Genomic DNA, 18,072 nt, shown 5'->3' on the forward strand with positions numbered 1-18,072 from the left:
CACTGTCCTTTTATTTGGACCGCACCAAACAGTTCCGGGTGGACGACCAACTTTTTGTTGGATACGTAGGAGCTAAGAAGGGGAAAGCGGTACACAAACGGACCATCTCGCGGTGGGTCGTATTGTGTATAAAAGCTTGTTACTCCTTGGCTAAAAAGGACCCTCCTGTTGGGTTGAGGGCCCATTCCACCCGGGCCACAGCGGCTACTACTGCCCTGGGCCGGGGAGTTCCCATGCGGGACATCTGTCAGGCGGCGACGTGGGCTTCACTGCACACGTTTGCCAAGCACTATTGTCTGGACAGCCAAGTCCGGAGAGATGGCTACTTTGGCCGTTCTGTTCTCCAGGACTTTCTGGTGTGATCTTGGTTCGCAGACCCACCACTGGGGTTGGTATTGCTGGGGTATCTATTCTAAGGTGAGGAATCTAACTAACGTGTTTCATTCAGATGAACAAGTTACTTACCTTCGGTAACGATGTAGCTGTAAGAAACATTAGTTAGTTAGATTCCTCACCGACCCACCCATCCTCCCCGTTCTGCGAACTGATATCTTGGGTTAAGGTTATCCTTTTCAGGGCCCTAGATTTTTTGTCACCAGTGTCGGTCTCTTGCATTGCTCTGCGTTCCTGGTGCGGAAAGCTATGTACAAGAACTGACGTCAGCGCGCGAGGGCGGCGTCTAAGTACTCCGACGACGTCATTCCGGCGCACGACGCCAACGACGGCCGCGGAGCCGCGGACGACGCCTAGCGACGAGCAAGGGGTGTTGCTACAAAAATCTTTCCGGATCCAGCCTGACGCCTGGGGATATTCTAAGGTGAGGAATCTAACTAACTAATGTTTCTTACAGATACATCATTACCGAAGGTAAGTAACTTGTTCAATATGTATGGGGAGTCACTGGAGAGGGGAGACCGAGGGCCCTGAGCATATCTTCCTGGATGGCCCTCTCTGGCGCATGGATGGGCGTGCTTGAGGTAATACTACTGTAGGGCTTGAGGGACCTAACCTCAACACGGGTGTGTGACAACTAGAGGGGCACCCAAGAGGTCATAAACGGGGACAGAAGAATGCTTCAGGCCCTCTAGACGTGAAGGGGCCCCCCTCGTATGTACACTTATTGGGGGGACAGGATTGATGTCTCCAACCTATGAAGATAAGGCACCTGGCAACGGCGCTGGACAGGATAGCGCAGGACTCAACAACGCACGTTGAAAAAGTGGCATACTGGATGAGAGAGACAGGGAGCCATAGTGTGAGACAACTCCCCCGTCTCGCCCCCCCTTCTTTTTTCCAGCAAAGAAGGAAAGAACTGTATGCTACTGCGAAGTAGGAAAGAACAGTCTGGAACCTGAGCAGAGACATTAGAGAGAGTGTGAGAAGCTGGCCTGGTATATGCTGCTCACTATTTCTAGTGATCACCCTGTACCATGCCAAGCAACCCTTATGGTGGTGGTTGAAGTCAACCTAGATAGACCAGCTATCCTAGTGGTAGCGTGGACAGTGCAGTCTTCAGGCTAAACTCTTGGGGGTATGTGAAGCCAGCTGTTTTACCATATGTAACCTCCTTGAATACCAAATGAAAGGACACCACACAGATATATATTCAAAATATATATGTATTCATTTACTAAAAGTATCCCCTATACTCTTTATGAGCACAGAAGCACATTTGTTAAAACAAGGCAATGTTTAAATATACAAAAGTTGCACAATTATGGATTGTGAGAAGTTGGCCTGATGTATGATGTCACTAGTTCTAGTGTAGACCTTATATCAGTCCAAACAACCCTTATGGTAATTGGTTGTAAAGTCAACCTTATAGACCAGCTATCCTAGTGGTAGCATGGACAAGAGCAGTCTTAGGCTAAACTCTGAATGGCATGTGAAGCCAGCTGTGATACCATATATAATCCCTTGAATACCAAATGAAAGGACACCACAACAGATATATATATAAAATAAAGTGTATTTATTCTAGTCAAACCCTCAGCGCTCTTTATAAGATTTGAGGTAAGTACAACGCAGTCTTATTCAAGCATACATTAAGTCACACAGGTAAGTAATACAGTTAGGCCCTAGGGGCCACGCACACCATATACTAAAGAAGTGGTATAAGGACCACTGTCACGGAAATAGAATAGGCCTAGGCCTCGGGAATCGCTGGGGCTACACTACACTGCCAACAGTTAGGAAGTGGGAGGCCCACGGGATTCAGGTGCAGAGTGGAAACACTCACGCGTAATGCGTATAATCGATAGAAATAGTACAGTTCTGAAATAAGCAGTTTTAGGACACTTCTGGAGTAGCTAGAAAGTCAAGACTCGGAAACTAGACCCTAGGATAGTCACTACCCTTGTGAGCACTGAAGTACCCAAGTTACCTAGCCCACAGGCTGCGGGTGCATAGGTGTGAACTTGCGTCGGGTTTCGTCGTGGACTTCTATGGATGCCTGAAGGAAAGTTGCTGACAGGCAGTCAGTGCAGAGTGTCCGGTGGATCCCAAGGCCGGGATCAAGAAGGAAGGGTACCTGCAAGCAGAAGGGACAGAGTCAAGGTCACTAGCCAGTGACCACGTGGAACCAGGAAGGAACCAGGCGATGTCATGAAGATTGCAGGTGAAGGGTGAAGCTTGTCGCTGCAGCCACGGGTACCAGGAGACGTCGAGGACGACCAGGACCAGGAGGCGAGCTGTCCCACGAAGGGTCTTGCTGTCGGCGGCGTCGAAGTCGAACTAGGACTCACCAAGCCTTGGCAAGCGGAACCCACGAAGAACGGAGGACTTGCTTCTGGTGCAGACCAGGAAGGTCTGGGGTGCTTCTCTTTTGCAAAGAAGCGGGAGCCAGTCTGGAGGAGCCAAACCAGTAGTGAAGATTTCAAGGTGTGTCATCACAAAGGCCGCTAGGCAACGGGCAAGCAACCGGACAGACGCGGCAAGCAGGAAAATGCAGAAGGGCCCCACGCAGGACTCGTGGAGTGTGGGGTGCTGAACTTCGGTGCAGATGGTGCTTGGGGTTGGGGCTTTTAAATCCCCGGTGCACAACTTCGAGGGTGCCTCAGAAGCTGCGCTGGAAGATACTCGCCACTTTTCCCAGGTAGCCGGTCCCACGTCACTCGTCGCCTCCACGGATCTCAGCTCGGCTGTGGATGTGGATCAGGGTCGGAGAAGTCTGGAAGTCAAGGCTCTGGTCGGGCTCTGCAGTCGGTCCCTCGTACAACTTTAGCAAAGCAAAGGGTAGTCTCTTGGTGGTGCCTGTTTGCACAGGGTAGCCACTCCTTGGCCACAAGGGAGATTCTTCAGTCTTCTTCTTTCGTCGAATGTCGAAGGTCCAGAGTTTCTGTTCAAGTTGCAGTTTCAGGATAATCTAATCTCCTGGGGCCCAGCTACCACTCTTATACTAATCTGGGGGGCTGGGTTGCCTGCTAGGTCACGCCTTATGGGTGGGACCTGGGAGGGGGGTGGTTACACCCCCTTCCCTTTGTCCAGTTTCGTGCCAGGACTGGGGCTGGAGTGCCCCAGCACCGGTTTGAACTGGACTATGCATGGGACACCTTGTGTGCCCCAGGCATGTCTCATTCCTTTCAGCCCTCCCTGCCCCAATACACTAAAGTCTGTCTGGGGAGGTGCTAGCACCTCCCCAAGCAGGAAACCTATTGTCCAAGCCTCCCTTGCCGGGATCACTCCAAGCAGCAGGAGGTCAGACTCGTGTCTGTGGCAGCAGCATCCATTTTGTGATGCTGAGGCTTTGGTTAGAGTTAAACAGCAAAGTAGGATTTTAACATGTCTCTCCCTCTAGAAGGGAGGAAAAATATCCTCATCACCAGAAATGGTATGGGGGTATTATTCCAAAGTGTTAGACACCTTACACGACATGTTTTGATAAAGCCAAACCATAGTTACCATAACCGTTTAATATTATAAGGCACTTTAAGAGTATATGGTAGGCTATATCATAGAACAGCTATAAAGACATGGTTCCGAAAGCTGCAGACAGGCTCAGCTCATGCCAGAGCACCATCTCACATGTTACCAAGCACTCTGCCTCCAGGATTGTTAAGGCCTGCCATAGGAGTGGCTGATAGGTACACATGTGTCTATATTAAGGGTAGAGATAGGTATACTATATCTAAGCAAGGGGTGATTACACGACCTTTCCCCAGCTGAGTGATCAGCCAGTTTGTCTGATTGGAAGGCCAGACCAGGGGTGGCATAATACATGCTGCTGCCCCTGGTAGGCCTAGGGTACACCTATGCCCTGGGTACACTGTACAGGGTCCAATAAGGTGATCCTTACCAATTGGGAATGTACCTAGGGTACATGGAGTCCATTTTAAAGAGAGAGCAGACAGCCTGAGACCCTGAATGGCAGGATCTCAGGCCAACTAAGTCGAAAAACCAGCTAGACACTGGGCAAAAAGTTGGGGGTAACCATAGTCAGATATCCACCTTCCTACATGGATGGGCCCGGGTGGCCCGCTAAACCATATACTAAAATAGTGGTATAAGAACTACGTATAGAAAAGTAAGAAGGCCTAGGGCCTTGAGAATTGCTGGGACTACAAGAAGCTAACAGTAGTTAGTGACCAGGAGGCCCACAGGATGTGTGTGCAGTGTTGAAAGTTACACGTGTGCACCTATTGGATTCAATGGGTGCGTAAAAGTCACAAAGTTAAAGCAAAGGGAGTCTTCCGGATGGACCTGAACCTAACAACTGGAAACCTAGACACTAGAGATGTTTCTCTACACAGGAGCACCGGAGTGCCAGCGTTACCTCACCCACAGGAAGCGGGTGCAAAACCTGAAAGCAGAGGGGACAATGTTCAGAGTCACTAGCCAGTGACCGGCGTGGAACCAGGAAGGAACCAGGCGATGTCGGGTGTCAACAGGTGAAAAAGTGAAGTTGTCTCTGCAGCCACGTGGAAGTGAAGATGTGGACGACGTCCAGGAGTCATTCACCAGCTGTGCCACGAAGGCTCTAGCTGATGGCGGTGTCGGCTTCTCGATTGGAGCAAACAGGCCTTGGCTAATGCAAGCCACGCAGGAGTCGATGAAAGCTTGGTGCTCTAACCAGCAAGGTCAGAGGGGCTGCTCCTTTTCACAGGAGCAAGGGCCAGTCTGGAGCAACCAGACCAGCAGTGTTGTTTGTAGATTTTGTCGCCAAGATGGCCACTAGCCAATGGGCCAGTATCCGGGATGACGCGTCGAGTGGCAAAAAGCAAAAGGGCCCCACGCAGATCTCGTGGATGCTGGAGGGCTGGTCTTTGGTGCAAATGCTGCTCGGTGTTGGGGCTTCTCAGGGCCCTATGCACAGCGATGAGGATGCCTCGGGTGCTGTGCAGTCAGCTTGTCGTGGACGTTTCAAGATGGCCGGTCCCACGTCTCTTGGTGCCTCCACGGGTCTCTTCTTTACAGGGACTGTGGATCGGGCTCTGAGATGTCTGGGATTCTGGGTCTTGTCGGGCTCTGTGCTCGGTCTCCGGCGGGAGGCGGCGGCAAAGCGGTCGTCGAGTTGCTGGATGGTGCCTGTGTTCACAGGGTGGTCACCCCTTGACCACAAGGGAGATTCTCTTCAGTCTTCTGTGCAGCAGAACGTCGAAGTCCAGTGATTCTTCTTCTTTAAGTCGAGTTTCAGGATGATCTAAAGTCCTGGGACACAGCTCCTATTCTTATTCCAAATCTAGGGGCTGGATTACCTGCTAGGTCCCTCCTCTGGGTGGGACCAGGAAGGGGGGTGGTTACAACCCCTCTCCTTTGTTCAGTTTCGCGCCAGGGCTGGGGCTGGAGAGCCCCAGCTCCGGTTGGAACTAGCATATGCACAGAGACACCTTGTGTGCCCCAGGCATGTCTCAATCTATTCAGCCCTCCCTAACCCACTACACAAAATCCTGTCTGGGGTGGTGCAAGTTCTTTGTCCGAACCTCCCAAGCTGGAAGGACTCCCAGCAGCAGGAGGGCAGACTTGTGTCTGTGGTGGCAGCATCCATTTTGTGATGCTGAGGCTCTGTCTAACTTTACCCGGGTTTCAGGTTAGGTACATGTCGTGTCCCTCTAGAAGGGTGGTATGCTACCCCCGTCGCCAGAATTGGCGAGGGGGTAGTATCCCAAATCGTATGACACCTTACTCGACATGTTTTGATAAAGCCAAACCAGAGTTAGCATTTGACCGCGAGGTTCATAATGCACTTAAGAGTATATGGTATGGCAATATCATGAAAACAGCTAAAGGACGTTGTTCCGAAAGCTGCAGACTGGCTCAGCTCATGCCAGAGCACCATCTCACATGAAACCAAGCACTCTGCCTCCAGGATTGTTAAGGCCTGCCATAGGAGTGACTTATAGGTTACCATGTGTCCATATATGTTAGATATAGATATACTATATCTAAGTAAGAGGTGATTACACCAACTTACCCCAGCTGAGTGATCAGCCAGTTGTGTCAAATAGTGAGGCCAGGCCAGGGGTGGCATAATACATGCTGCAGCCCCTGGTAGGCCTTGGATACACCTATGCCCTGGGTACCTGGGGTACTCTGTTACAGGGTCCAATAAGGTGAACAAGTTCCCATTGGTAATGCACCCAGTGTGCATTGGCATTAATTTAGGGAGAGAACATCGGGGCTGTGGGTCTGATTAGCAGGCCCACAGCCACACTAAGTCATAAAACCAGTGAAGCAAAAGCAAAAATTTGGGGTGACCCTAGGATAGCAGACCATACTCTCCTACAGAGAGGACGCTAAGATATAAGGGGCCCCCAATAGCAACTGAAACGCCGGAATCGTCGTTACCTGACGACCCTGGCCACAGACTTTATCAAGGCAAAAGACAAAGAACCCAAACCTACGAAGCAGGGGAAACTAGACAGATATACCAAAGTGATGCCCCCACCACAAGGAGTGGAGGGAGAGGCCAATACCATGCCAGACAATGCAACTATACTGCAAGCTATACATGCCTCAAGAGAAGTCCTGGAAGGAAAGATGGCAGAGGTGCATGAGGGGGTGAACCTACTGCGCTAGGACCTGCATAAAGTCTCGGAACGTGTGACCCAAGCTGAGCTATGTATTTCTGAAGCAGAAGACATGTCCCACACCACGCGGAAAGAGGTCACGGTACCGGCTGCCTCACTGAAGGAGGTGGTCTGGAAGTTAGACGATGCAGAAAACAGAACCCTTAGGAATTACCTACACTTCATAGGTTTTCCAGAAGGAGTGGAAGGAAGGGACCCGGGACTTTTCCTTCTGACGTGGCTTAGAGACTCCCTCCCGTCTGCGCAGTTCTCGGCCTGCTTCATCATCAAAAGTGTGCATAGAATGCTGGGATTTCGACCACCACCTGGTGCTCCCCCAAGACCCTTGATTGTGCGCCTTCTTAATGTCCAGGACCGAGACCTCATATTACAGGAGACAAGACAAAAAGAGGAAATCAAATACTCCAACACCAGAATAATAGTGTTTCCAGATTATTCCTGTGAAGTGCAAATACAAAGACAGACCTTTGACTCAATTAAGGCCAAGCTGAGAGCTCTTAAGATTCAGTACATGCTTTTATTCCCGGCAAAACTCAAGGTCATATTTCAAGACACAGCCCATTTTGTCCAAACACCAGAAGAGACGTGGACTTGACTTGAGGAGCGACCTCCTGTGCGCCCCGGGCAAGGGTCAACAGGAGATAGCCATGTGAGCCTGCTGGAGAGCTCAGGGACGGGAAGGTTAAGGGGGAAAAGACTACGTAGACTGGAAGAATAATGAAGAGTGCACACAGGAACACCCTTTCGTGCTAGAAGACTCGCACACAGGAAGACACAGATGTCAGCCTCTGACAAAAACTGTACTGTAAAAAGGAGGACAATGGCACAGTGGGTCCTGGGATCACATCACCTCTGATCCATCCGATAAAGAAGACTCAGCGGGTGTGGAATGCAAACACCCTCTTCTGCAAAATATCCATCAGCTGGAGGGACCGGGCCATAGCCAGTGAGAGTCCTGGGCAGCAACCATCTAAAAGTGGAAAAGAAGGCTGAGATGCTGGGGCTGATCAGCCACTGAGAGACAGTAGGACTTTTACTCAGTGTTTCAGTGTTGTAGGCATTGTTTATTAAGCCCACAAGGTGATACGACTTCTACCAAATTCGTAATATCTAGTTACTGAAAGGGTTTTATTTTTGGGAGGGGGGTGAAAGACATCTAAGCTACACCTGTGCTATAATTGTCATGTTGACTAGTTGGGGGATGGCGTGGGTGGAGGGAGAGTGTGGGGGGGGGGTTGAATGGAGAAAAGAGAGATGCCAAAGAACTTGTTTGGGGTTTGTTTATTTGTTGTGCACAGTTATTTGTAGAATCTCTGAGAATAGGGACACAGAAGAGAGCAATCAAAACAGAGACAAGACAAGTTGACATATTTGTGCAAAATATGAATATATACGATGAGTGAGGGAAGCTATACAGTGATGACATATAATGTTAGTGGGCTTGGCAACAAAATCAAAAGAGGGTTGGTTGCCACATACATCAAAAGATTTAAACCAGATATTGTCTTCCTGCAAAAGACACATCTTAAGGGCACCCACTGCACCTTTTTAGGAAGGGGCACATACACCACACTGGCACATGTGGGCTTGTCCTTGGGCTCAAGTGGAGTCACCATTACGATTAGGAGGTCTACACCCTTCCACTCTTCAAAAACATGGACAGACCCGAATGGCACGTTTGTAGCGGTGATGGGGACATGGGGACGTAGGGAACTTACACTGATTAGTGTCTATGCACCCCCAAGACTGCAACAGCGCATGCTAGATAAAATTGCAGGGATACTGCTAGACTCGAGACCCTCCACGCACATCATAGGTAGCGACTTCAATGACTTTACGGATCCACACGTAAACCGCATGCATGTAGGGCCAGGAACTTGTCACCCCACCTCATTAGGACAATTTAGAAAACACTTGGCTTGAGTGACCTTTGGCGCCGACACCATCCAATAGATCGCGTATACTCGTACTTCTCAGGTGCCCATAAGGTTTTCTAGACTAGATTATTCGCTCGCCCCGCCTGGCGCGGGGCATCTTTGACCATTTACCGCTCTGGCTAAACCTGGGAGGACAGACTACAGGCGAACAGGAGAGAATGGAGGCTGCAGGCTTGGGCCTTGCAGGACAAAGATTGCCGACGAGATACGAGCTGACTCGGAACTCTTCTTGCAAGAAAACTAGGCCTCTGTGTCCTCGGCGGTGACCCTCTGGGAGGCATATAAAACAGTGCTGCAAGATAGGGCCCAGAACTCTATAGCCCGAAAAACAAGCATTTGCAATGCAATAGGTCTCGCATTTACGCGAGTTTGAGCCTTTGGCATTGTAAATGACAATGCCTTTTATTTAATCCTCCTTATTTAATCCTCCTTATTTAATCTCCTAATCCCCCTGGACCTATCCTCGGCCTTCGACACAGTCAACCATGAAAAATTACTCGAACGCCTCAAACTCAGAATGGGATTAGATGGCACTGTTCTAGATTGGTTTAGCTCCTTCCTCCATAACCGGTCACAGAGATTCCTGATTGATGGCAACCTTTCATCACCATCGCCGGTCACAGTTGGGGTCCCTCAAGGATCAACCCTGTCCCCCACCCTCTTCAACCTCTAGCTAGAACCGCTTACCGAAGTATTGCGCGCAGCTAATATCTCCTATCATATGTATGCCGATGACACCCAGATCTACATCAAAACCTCTTCTCTCGAAGAGATTATCTCCCTGAACGAAGCCCTGATACTCACCGTACAATGGCTTGCATCCAACCAACTCAAACTCAATGCAAAGAAAACAGAATTTCTCCTGATCTCCCCTCCCAATGCCAACTTAGAGATTCAATCATGGATCAAGGCTATTACAGCCTTAAATTGCCCAACGACCATTGTGAATTCGGCTAAATCCCTGGGCATTACCCTTGACACAAACCTTAACATGAGGGACCACATAAATTCTATGGCTAAAACAGCCAGATTCCATCTGAGCTACCTTAGGAAATTGAAACCCTTCCTTGATGCCCCGACCTAAAAATGGCAGTTCAAGCACTCGTCATCTCTAGACTGGAATACGGCTGCTCAACCCTCTCGGGCTTACTCAAGATCTCCCTGGCACCTCTAAAAGCCTGCCTCAACGCGGCTGCCAGACTACTGACTGGCACAAGGAAATACGATCATATTTCCCCACACCTGAAAGCTCTCAACTGGCTTCCCTTGGAGGCAAGAATACAGCTCAAACTAGCATGCATCACGCACAAAGCTTTACACTCTAACTCCCCCGCATATCTGACACAGAAACTCATGATCTCCGGAGGAACTAGAAACTCCAGATCCGCCAGGGATTTCCTGCTCCAACCTGCACGTTTTCGGAAAAAAAAAACGTACAATCGGGCCTTCTCAGGGGCTGCTCCACGAATATGGAACTCTATCCCACCCCACATCAGAAGAATCCCCTCACTGTCTCACTTCAAAAAGGATGCCAAAATCTTCCTTATGGGCAAATTTCTCATCTAACACTACCTCAACTACTTCTTTGGCATAGCCTATGACGGCCCACTACCTCCCCCCTAACTACCGGGTCTCCCGAAACACCAGAATCTTGGGACCGGGTCAGAATTATTGAAAATGTACTCTGTAAATATGGTTTGTCGCTCTTTGTAATCGGTTATGTAAAATGTAAATACATGCTTCGTGTATATATATTCCTGCACTATACTGCTACTTGAGCTGTAACTGGTCGACTCTAAATCTGTCTGTATATTGCTTTGCTCCCCTGTAAAGCGCTCTGATACCCTAACGGGTCAAGTTCGCGCTCTATAAAACACATAAATAAATAAATTAAAATTTATATTTTGGTTTATAAAACATAAATAAAAGGCATTGTCATTTACAATGCCAATAGCTTAAACTCGCGTAAATGCGAGACCTATTGCATTGCAAATGCTTGTTAACAAATGAGTTTTATCTGACATTCTTTTAGTTTTATATAAAACGAAGAAATGCAACTTCTATGCTCGCATTTGCTGCATGCAGTGAAAGATTAGTGGAAATGTATGACTGGAATACCAAACGGCAGATAGGCAAACACACACACCAATCATTCAGGAATCACATCAGCGGCACCATTATATTACCACAGCCCTTTTGTAGCACTCATATATTTTCATAGGAATTAAATATATTTGTAGAATCCCAATAAATCATAGCTAGTGCGATTGTGATCTATGGGCAAGAAATGCCGGCTTTAAACCTTGGACTCGTGTCCCTGAAGAGAGGTAGCTGCGCGGCGATTGAAGGAAGTTTAATTGTTTGATTAAGGTGGGCTGAGAGCCCCCGACTACCCACAGCTGCGAGCATTAACCCTCTGTCTGCATGGTACTCGCCCACTCCCCAACCTGCTGACAAGCAAAACGAAACCTAAGAGCAATTGCTTAATGTGTAACCCACACTTTTATAAATATAAAAAAGCGGGTGCCGTGCTCCAACAAAGCATGGCGCTCGTGCATTAAAATGGTTATGTGCAGGCATTTAAAAAGCAAATACAGGAACGCGGGTGCCATGATCAAAAATAAAGCGTGTTGCCCGTGTTTTAAATATGAAAGCGGGTGCAAATTATGCTTATATACAACACATAAAGTGCCAACAAAGCTGAAGACTATGGAACTGGCGAGCAAGGTCGGTTTAACATTATGATCCTGGGCAAATCACTTATTCTCCTCTTTAAAGAAGAAAAACAACGAATGTGAACTTGTGTAATGTAACTGGTGCTCATGTGAAGCACTGATACTTTCGGGTCGGCTTGAATTAGCGCTATTAAAAAAATGCCAAAAAAGGAAAAATAGTACCTCAATCCCAGATCGAGAGGCGGGGTGACTGGTTAAAATAAATTAATCCGTACTTGGGGTGTTCACCGCACAAAGAAAAGTAAGTGAGGCCTAGCGTATTGGGGATTCCGCTAAAATGCACGTAACAGTGACGCCTATTGTGATCCTAAAACAGTGCGGACTACTTCAAGCACTTTTAGCGCGCAGAAGAGGCTGGTAGCGCTATGCACATGCTGCGTGCAGAAGAGGCTGGTAGCGCTATGTACATGCTGCGTGCAGAAGAGGCTGGTATCATTCAGGAATCACATCAGCGGCACCATTATATTACCACAGCCCTTTTGTAGCGCTCATATATTTTCATAGGAATTAAATATATTTGTAGAATCCCAATAAATCACAGCTAGTGCGATTGTGATCTATGGGAAAGAAATGCCGGCTTTAAACCTTGGACTCGTGTCCCTGAAGAGAGGTAGCTGCGCGGCGATGGAAGGAAGTTTAATTGTATGATTACGGTGGGCTGAGAGCCCCCAACTACCCACAGCTGCGAGCATTAACCCTCTGTCTGCATGGTACTCACCCACTCCCCAACCTGCTGACAAGCAAAACGAAACCTAAGAGCAATTGCTTAATGTGTAACCCACACTTTTATAAATATAAAAAAGCGGGTGCCGTGCTCCAACAAAGCATGGCGCCCGTGCATTAAAATAGTTATGTGCAGGCATTTAAAAAGCAAATACAGGAACGCGGGTGCCATGATCAAAAATAAAGCGTGTTGCCCGTGTTTTAAATATGAAAGCGGGTGCAAATTATGCTTATATACAACACATAGAGTGCCAACAAAGCTGACGACTATGGAACTGGTGAGCAAGGTCGGTTTCACATTATGATCCTGGGCAAATCACTTATTCTCCTCTTTAAAGAAGAAAAACTACGAATGTGAACTTGTGTAATGTAACTGGTGCTCATGTAAAGCACTGATACTTTCGGGTCGGCTTGAATTAGCGCTATTAAAAAAATGCCAAAAAAGGAAAAATAGTACCTCAATCCGAGATCGAGAGGCGGGGTGACTGTAGAAACATAAGACATAAAAGCGCCGAGACACGGCAAAAGTGAAAGCAGGGGTGCGCGCTGCATTTGAAGTAGTTAAAGTTATCGGAGACGCGATCAAGGGAGCAGAAAGGAAACTGATTAGAAGGGAGGGGTGTAGGAGAGTAGGGTCTGCTTTCTATGTTCACCCCCACTTTTTGCTTTTGCTTTACTGGTTTTCGACTTAGATGTGGCTGTGGGCCTGCTAATCAGACCCACAGCCCTGCTGTTCTCTCTCTAAATTGATACTATGTACTTTACGTGCATAACCCATTTGGATAGGATCACCTTATTGGCCCCTGTACAGTGTACCCTAGGTACCCAGGGCATAGGTGTACCCTAGGCCTACCAGGGGCTGCAGCATGTATTATGCCACCCCTGGCCTGGCCTTCCATTTTGACACAACTGGCTGATCACTCAGCTGGGGCAAGGTTGTGTAATAACCCCTTGCTTAGGTGTAGTATTCCTATACCTTACTTACATATAGACACATGTGTACCTATCAGTCACTCCTATGGCAGGCCTTAACAATCCTGGAGGCAGAGTGCTTGGTAACATGTGAGATGGTGCTCTAGCATGAGCTGAGCCTGTCTGCAGCTTTCGGAACCATGTCCTTATAGCTGTTCTATGATATAGCCTACCATATACTCTTAAAGTGCCTTATAATCTTAAACGGTTATGGTAACTATGGTTTGGCTTTATCGAAACATGTCGTGTAAGGTGTCTAACACTGTGGAATAATACCCCCATACCATTTCTGGACATGAGGATATTGTTCCCCCCTTCTAGAGGGAAAGACATGTTAAAATCATACTTCACTGTTAGCCTCTGACCAAAGCCTCAGCATCACAAAATGGATGCTGCTGCCACGACACAAGTCTGACCTCCTGCTGCTGGGAGTGATCCCAGCCAGGGAGGCCTGGACAATAGGTTTCCTGCTTGGGGAGGTGCTAGCACCTCCCCAGACAGCCTTTAGTGTATTGGGGCAGGGTGGGCTGAAAGGAATGAGACATGCCTGGGGCACACAAGGTGTTCCTTGCATAGTCCAGTTCAAACCGGCGCTGGGGCACTCCAGCCCCAGCTCTGGCGCGAAACTGGACAAAGGGAAGGGGGTGTAACCACCCCCTCCCAGGTCCCACCCATAAGGCGTGACCTAGCAGGTATCCCAGCCCCCCAGATTAGTATAAGAGTGGGAGTTGGGCCTCAAGACTTTAGATTATCCTGAACCTGCAAACTTGAACAGAAACTCTGGACCTTCGACATTCGACGAAAGAAGAAGACTGAAGAATCTCCCTTGTGGCCAAGGAGTGGCTACCCTGTGCAAACAGGCACCATCAAGAGACTACCCTTTGCTTTGCTAAAGTTCTACGAGGGACCGACTGCAGAGCCCGACCAGAGCCTTGACTTCCAGACTTCTCCGACCCTGATCCACATCCACAGCAGAGCTGAGATCCGTGGAGGCGACGAGAGACGTATCTGTTGTGGTGTCCTTTCATTTGGTATTCAAGGGATTATATATGGTATCACAGCTGGCTTCACATGCCATTCAGAGTTTAGCCTAAGACTGCTCTTGTCCATGCTACCACTAGGATAGCTGGTCTATAAGGTTGACTTTACAACCAATCACCATAAGGGTATTTGGACTGATATAAGGTGTACACTAGAACTAGTGACATCATACATCAGGCCAACTTCTCACAAGGGGGTAGTGTGAAAACAGCGGGGAGAGAAGGGAGGGTGTAATAAAAAACAAAGGAGCCAAAGCTATAGAGAAGGGAGGGGGGAGTGGGAGCAGCTGTGCACGTGCATGTGATCGTGCACTCAAGGTTTTAGGCCAGCCAAAACTGTGGGTAGCACTTTGAAAATCCCACATATAAAATATCTCTTCGAGCTTTTGGCTCAGCAAGACCTAAAAAGGGAGGAGACGCGGGCCATTGAGACACTGGAAAGTAGATTACTAGAGCTAGATAAGTAAACAGACTCTAATGCAGGAAAACTGATGGCCTGGCTGAGCAGGAAGGAAAGGGAAACGAGATGTGTAGCCTCCATACATAAACAAGATGAGATGCACACCTCTGCCCCACATATAGCAAGCGCTTTTGCCCACTATTACACAGAACTATACAGATCCAGGCCACTGGCAGACAGTGCGCAAATTGAGTCCACTCTTCACACCATGGAGGTTCCCACCCTCTCCCCGGAGAACGGGGATTCTCTGGAGGAAGAACTGACCCTAGAAGAGGTGATCGAAGCTATTGGAAGACAGAAATCCAGGAAAACCCTGAGACACCCAACTTAACTAAACGAAAATAGAAGAACTTCCTTCCTCCCACCCCTCGCATCTTCACTATTTTGCTCATAGTCTTTATTTTCCACTAGTTCATCAGAGGGGGACCACTATTAACAACACAGACAGTCTTGAGAGGGCCCAAAGGATTGTACCTTCACCTATGTTAATGCAGCTTCATTCTCACTGTATATGTATTGCTGTAATGTCACATATTTGCCTATGCGTCTCTGATGTTCAATGTATTTGCTCTCATGTCAATAAACAAAAAGGTAATTTCTTTTTTAAAGGATTGCCTAGAATTTTGTTCAACGCCTCTAGAGAGAGAAAAACTGCTTATAAAGTAAAATAAATTCCTTGAATAACAATGGTAGTGAAAAAAAGTCATGCAACTGAGTACTATTTTTGAAAGAAAAAACAAATCATATGGAACAATACATTAAACCACTTATATAATATAACTTTTATACTTTCCAACCAACACGATAGGTATGACAGAACCAAACTGACCCTGAAGGAGATTCATAACTGTCAGTATGTTGCCTGTATGAACCCCACCTCGGGATCCTTCACCATCGACCCTAGGCTTCAGGTACAGAAAGCAAAATCCGCACTACATAAATGTGAATCGCTTATTGTTTGCAACAAATAATGTCTACACTGTCAGTGTGACTACATTTTTACTGTATGATAGTTTCATGAAAATTATATTTTATATGACAAAGCATGTATAAAAATGATAGTACCTAACGGATTTAGCAATATCCAGATATTAAACTAACAAACCTCCTCTTTCAACAGTTCTACCTAAAGCAGATTATATATATATCTTAAATGGGTCAGTGCCAGAGCCTTAGAATTTCTCATATATCCAAACACTTAATTTCAAATAACAGTACAGTAAAGAAATGCCTCCAAAGTTTTACGACTGATGCTGCTGGTTTTTCTACTCCACCAGTGCACTGAGGACTGCTAACCAGACCTCAGTGCCAGTGCCCTGAACCTAAATTGTATGTCAAATTGGCTACATCCAATTGGAAATGGCTAACTTACCTGTAAGCCCCTAGTAAATTGTATCCAAGGCATGTAAGTTAGAAGGGTACTCCAGGACTGGCAACATTGATTGTGCCACCATGGAGGTCCCCAAAGTAAAACAAATTCCCCCACTTCGCCACTGCAGACTGATTGAGCAATCATGCACTGCTGGCCCGATTATGCTATTGAGAGCAATGGCAAAGCCACCACTTTATTTATTTATTTTAACATTTTTACAGCGCACTGTCACCGAAAAGGCATCCAGGCACTAGAGCATCCAACCGGGAGTTAGTCAGCACCTCATAAGAGGAAAGTGGCAGTGGGAGTTAGTGAGGGAAAACGCCAGGTTCTCTTCCAGGGGATCCTCATCAATAGTCATAAGCACTGAATATTCCCGCCATTGTGCGGGGACCCCGGAAATAATAAAAATTATATATGAAAAACATATATATACAGCTCTACATATATATACATATATATATTTTTTCTCATATTAATGCAGCTCCCATGTAGGAGGCTAAACAATTTAATTACACACATAAAGACTGTATTTGCAAATATATATAAAAACACAAGAGGGCAAGTAGCACTTGAACTCTGTTTTTGAATGAGCAAAGTACTCATAAATATCAAACTGTAAATAAAGTAGACATTGTTAGCCTACAGGCTGCATTGTAAAACAATAGCATAGAAAATGAAAGCATTTTCAACAAAAACTGGCACCGTGCCTTTAAGGCAGCCATGACCCCTAGCTTTCCATCATGCCTTAGGGGTGACAGTTAGGTCAGTTGTTCTTTCCGGCTCCTTCAGTCAGGGCCATGGATTTTCAGCTCTTCCTTTTTTTGGCTTTTAGTCAAAAAATACTATAAATCTTTCAACTTTTTCTGCCTTCGCTCGACGTCTTTTTACCTTAAAGTGAAGGCAACACCTTTTTTGAGTTCAGAAAGGGTGTTATTTTCTTCAGAAATGCCTTCTTTATTCGACTCTTGCCCTACCTGTGGCAAGAAGAAGGCCAGATCTGATACACATCCTGTGTGTGTTCTCTGCCTCCCTGAGACTCATTCTTCTAGCAATTGTCATCATTGTAAGAAGCTATCCAGGAGAACTTTAAAAGAATTGGAAAGTAATCGCCTTTTTGGCCTCTCTGAAAGAAGTAGGTCTCCTGTGAGGCAGCAGAAGAAAAAAGGAACTCGGTCGACGTCGAGAAAAGTCTCGACCTGTTCTCCATTGGCATCGGGATCAACGTCGAAGCTACTGGCGACGACAAAATCAACGTCGAAGACTTCAGTGATGCCGTCGCATCATCGACCATCGACTACGAAGACTTCGTCGATGAAGGTACCAGGTCCTCCGTGGACGTCAACCAGGCGGTGTTCGACGTCGAGAGGCAGGTCTCCGTCGACACTAGGGGAGCGATCGATGTCGAGACACAGTGCTCCGTCCGGCGCATCATCGTCGCTTGACATCGAAGCACATCACTCCGTCAGTGCTGCAGCGCTTGACGTCGAGGTATATTTCTCCGTCATCGCCTCGTCATCGGCAATCGACGTCGAGAGGCAGATCTCCGACGAGGTCAATCCAGAGATCTTCATCGTCGAGGCACAGGACATTTCCTTCGACGTCGAGGCAGAAGTCTCTGTCGAAGCCAGGTGAAGAATTGTCGATGTCGCGACATCATACTCCATCAGCGACGCCGACACAGAAGCCTCCGGCGAGATCAGGCCAACGATCTTCGACGTCGAGGCAGCGATCTCTGTCGTCGGCAGTCCAACGCCGATCGATGTCGAGGCATCGGTCTTCAGAACGAGGAAGGCAGACATCCAAGC

General features: G+C 47.5%; 1 protein-coding gene across 2 annotated transcripts in view; it reads left to right on the forward strand.

The window, feature by feature from the left end:
- The window catches only part of DNAH17 (dynein axonemal heavy chain 17), a 14,992,541-nt gene that overhangs the window by 8,232,908 nt on the left and 6,741,561 nt on the right, over positions 1–18,072 (forward strand). For both annotated transcript variants that reach the window (XM_085617470.1, XM_085617471.1), the window contains one exon: positions 15,701–15,803. In XM_085617470.1, the coding sequence (XP_085473596.1) occupies positions 15,701–15,803 (103 nt within the window). The remainder of the gene's footprint in view (positions 1–15,700; positions 15,804–18,072) is intronic.

The sequence above is a fragment of the Triturus cristatus genome, chromosome 7 (genome assembly GCF_964204655.1).
Source record: "Triturus cristatus chromosome 7, aTriCri1.1, whole genome shotgun sequence".
Classification (NCBI taxonomy): Eukaryota; Metazoa; Chordata; class Amphibia; order Caudata; family Salamandridae; genus Triturus; species Triturus cristatus.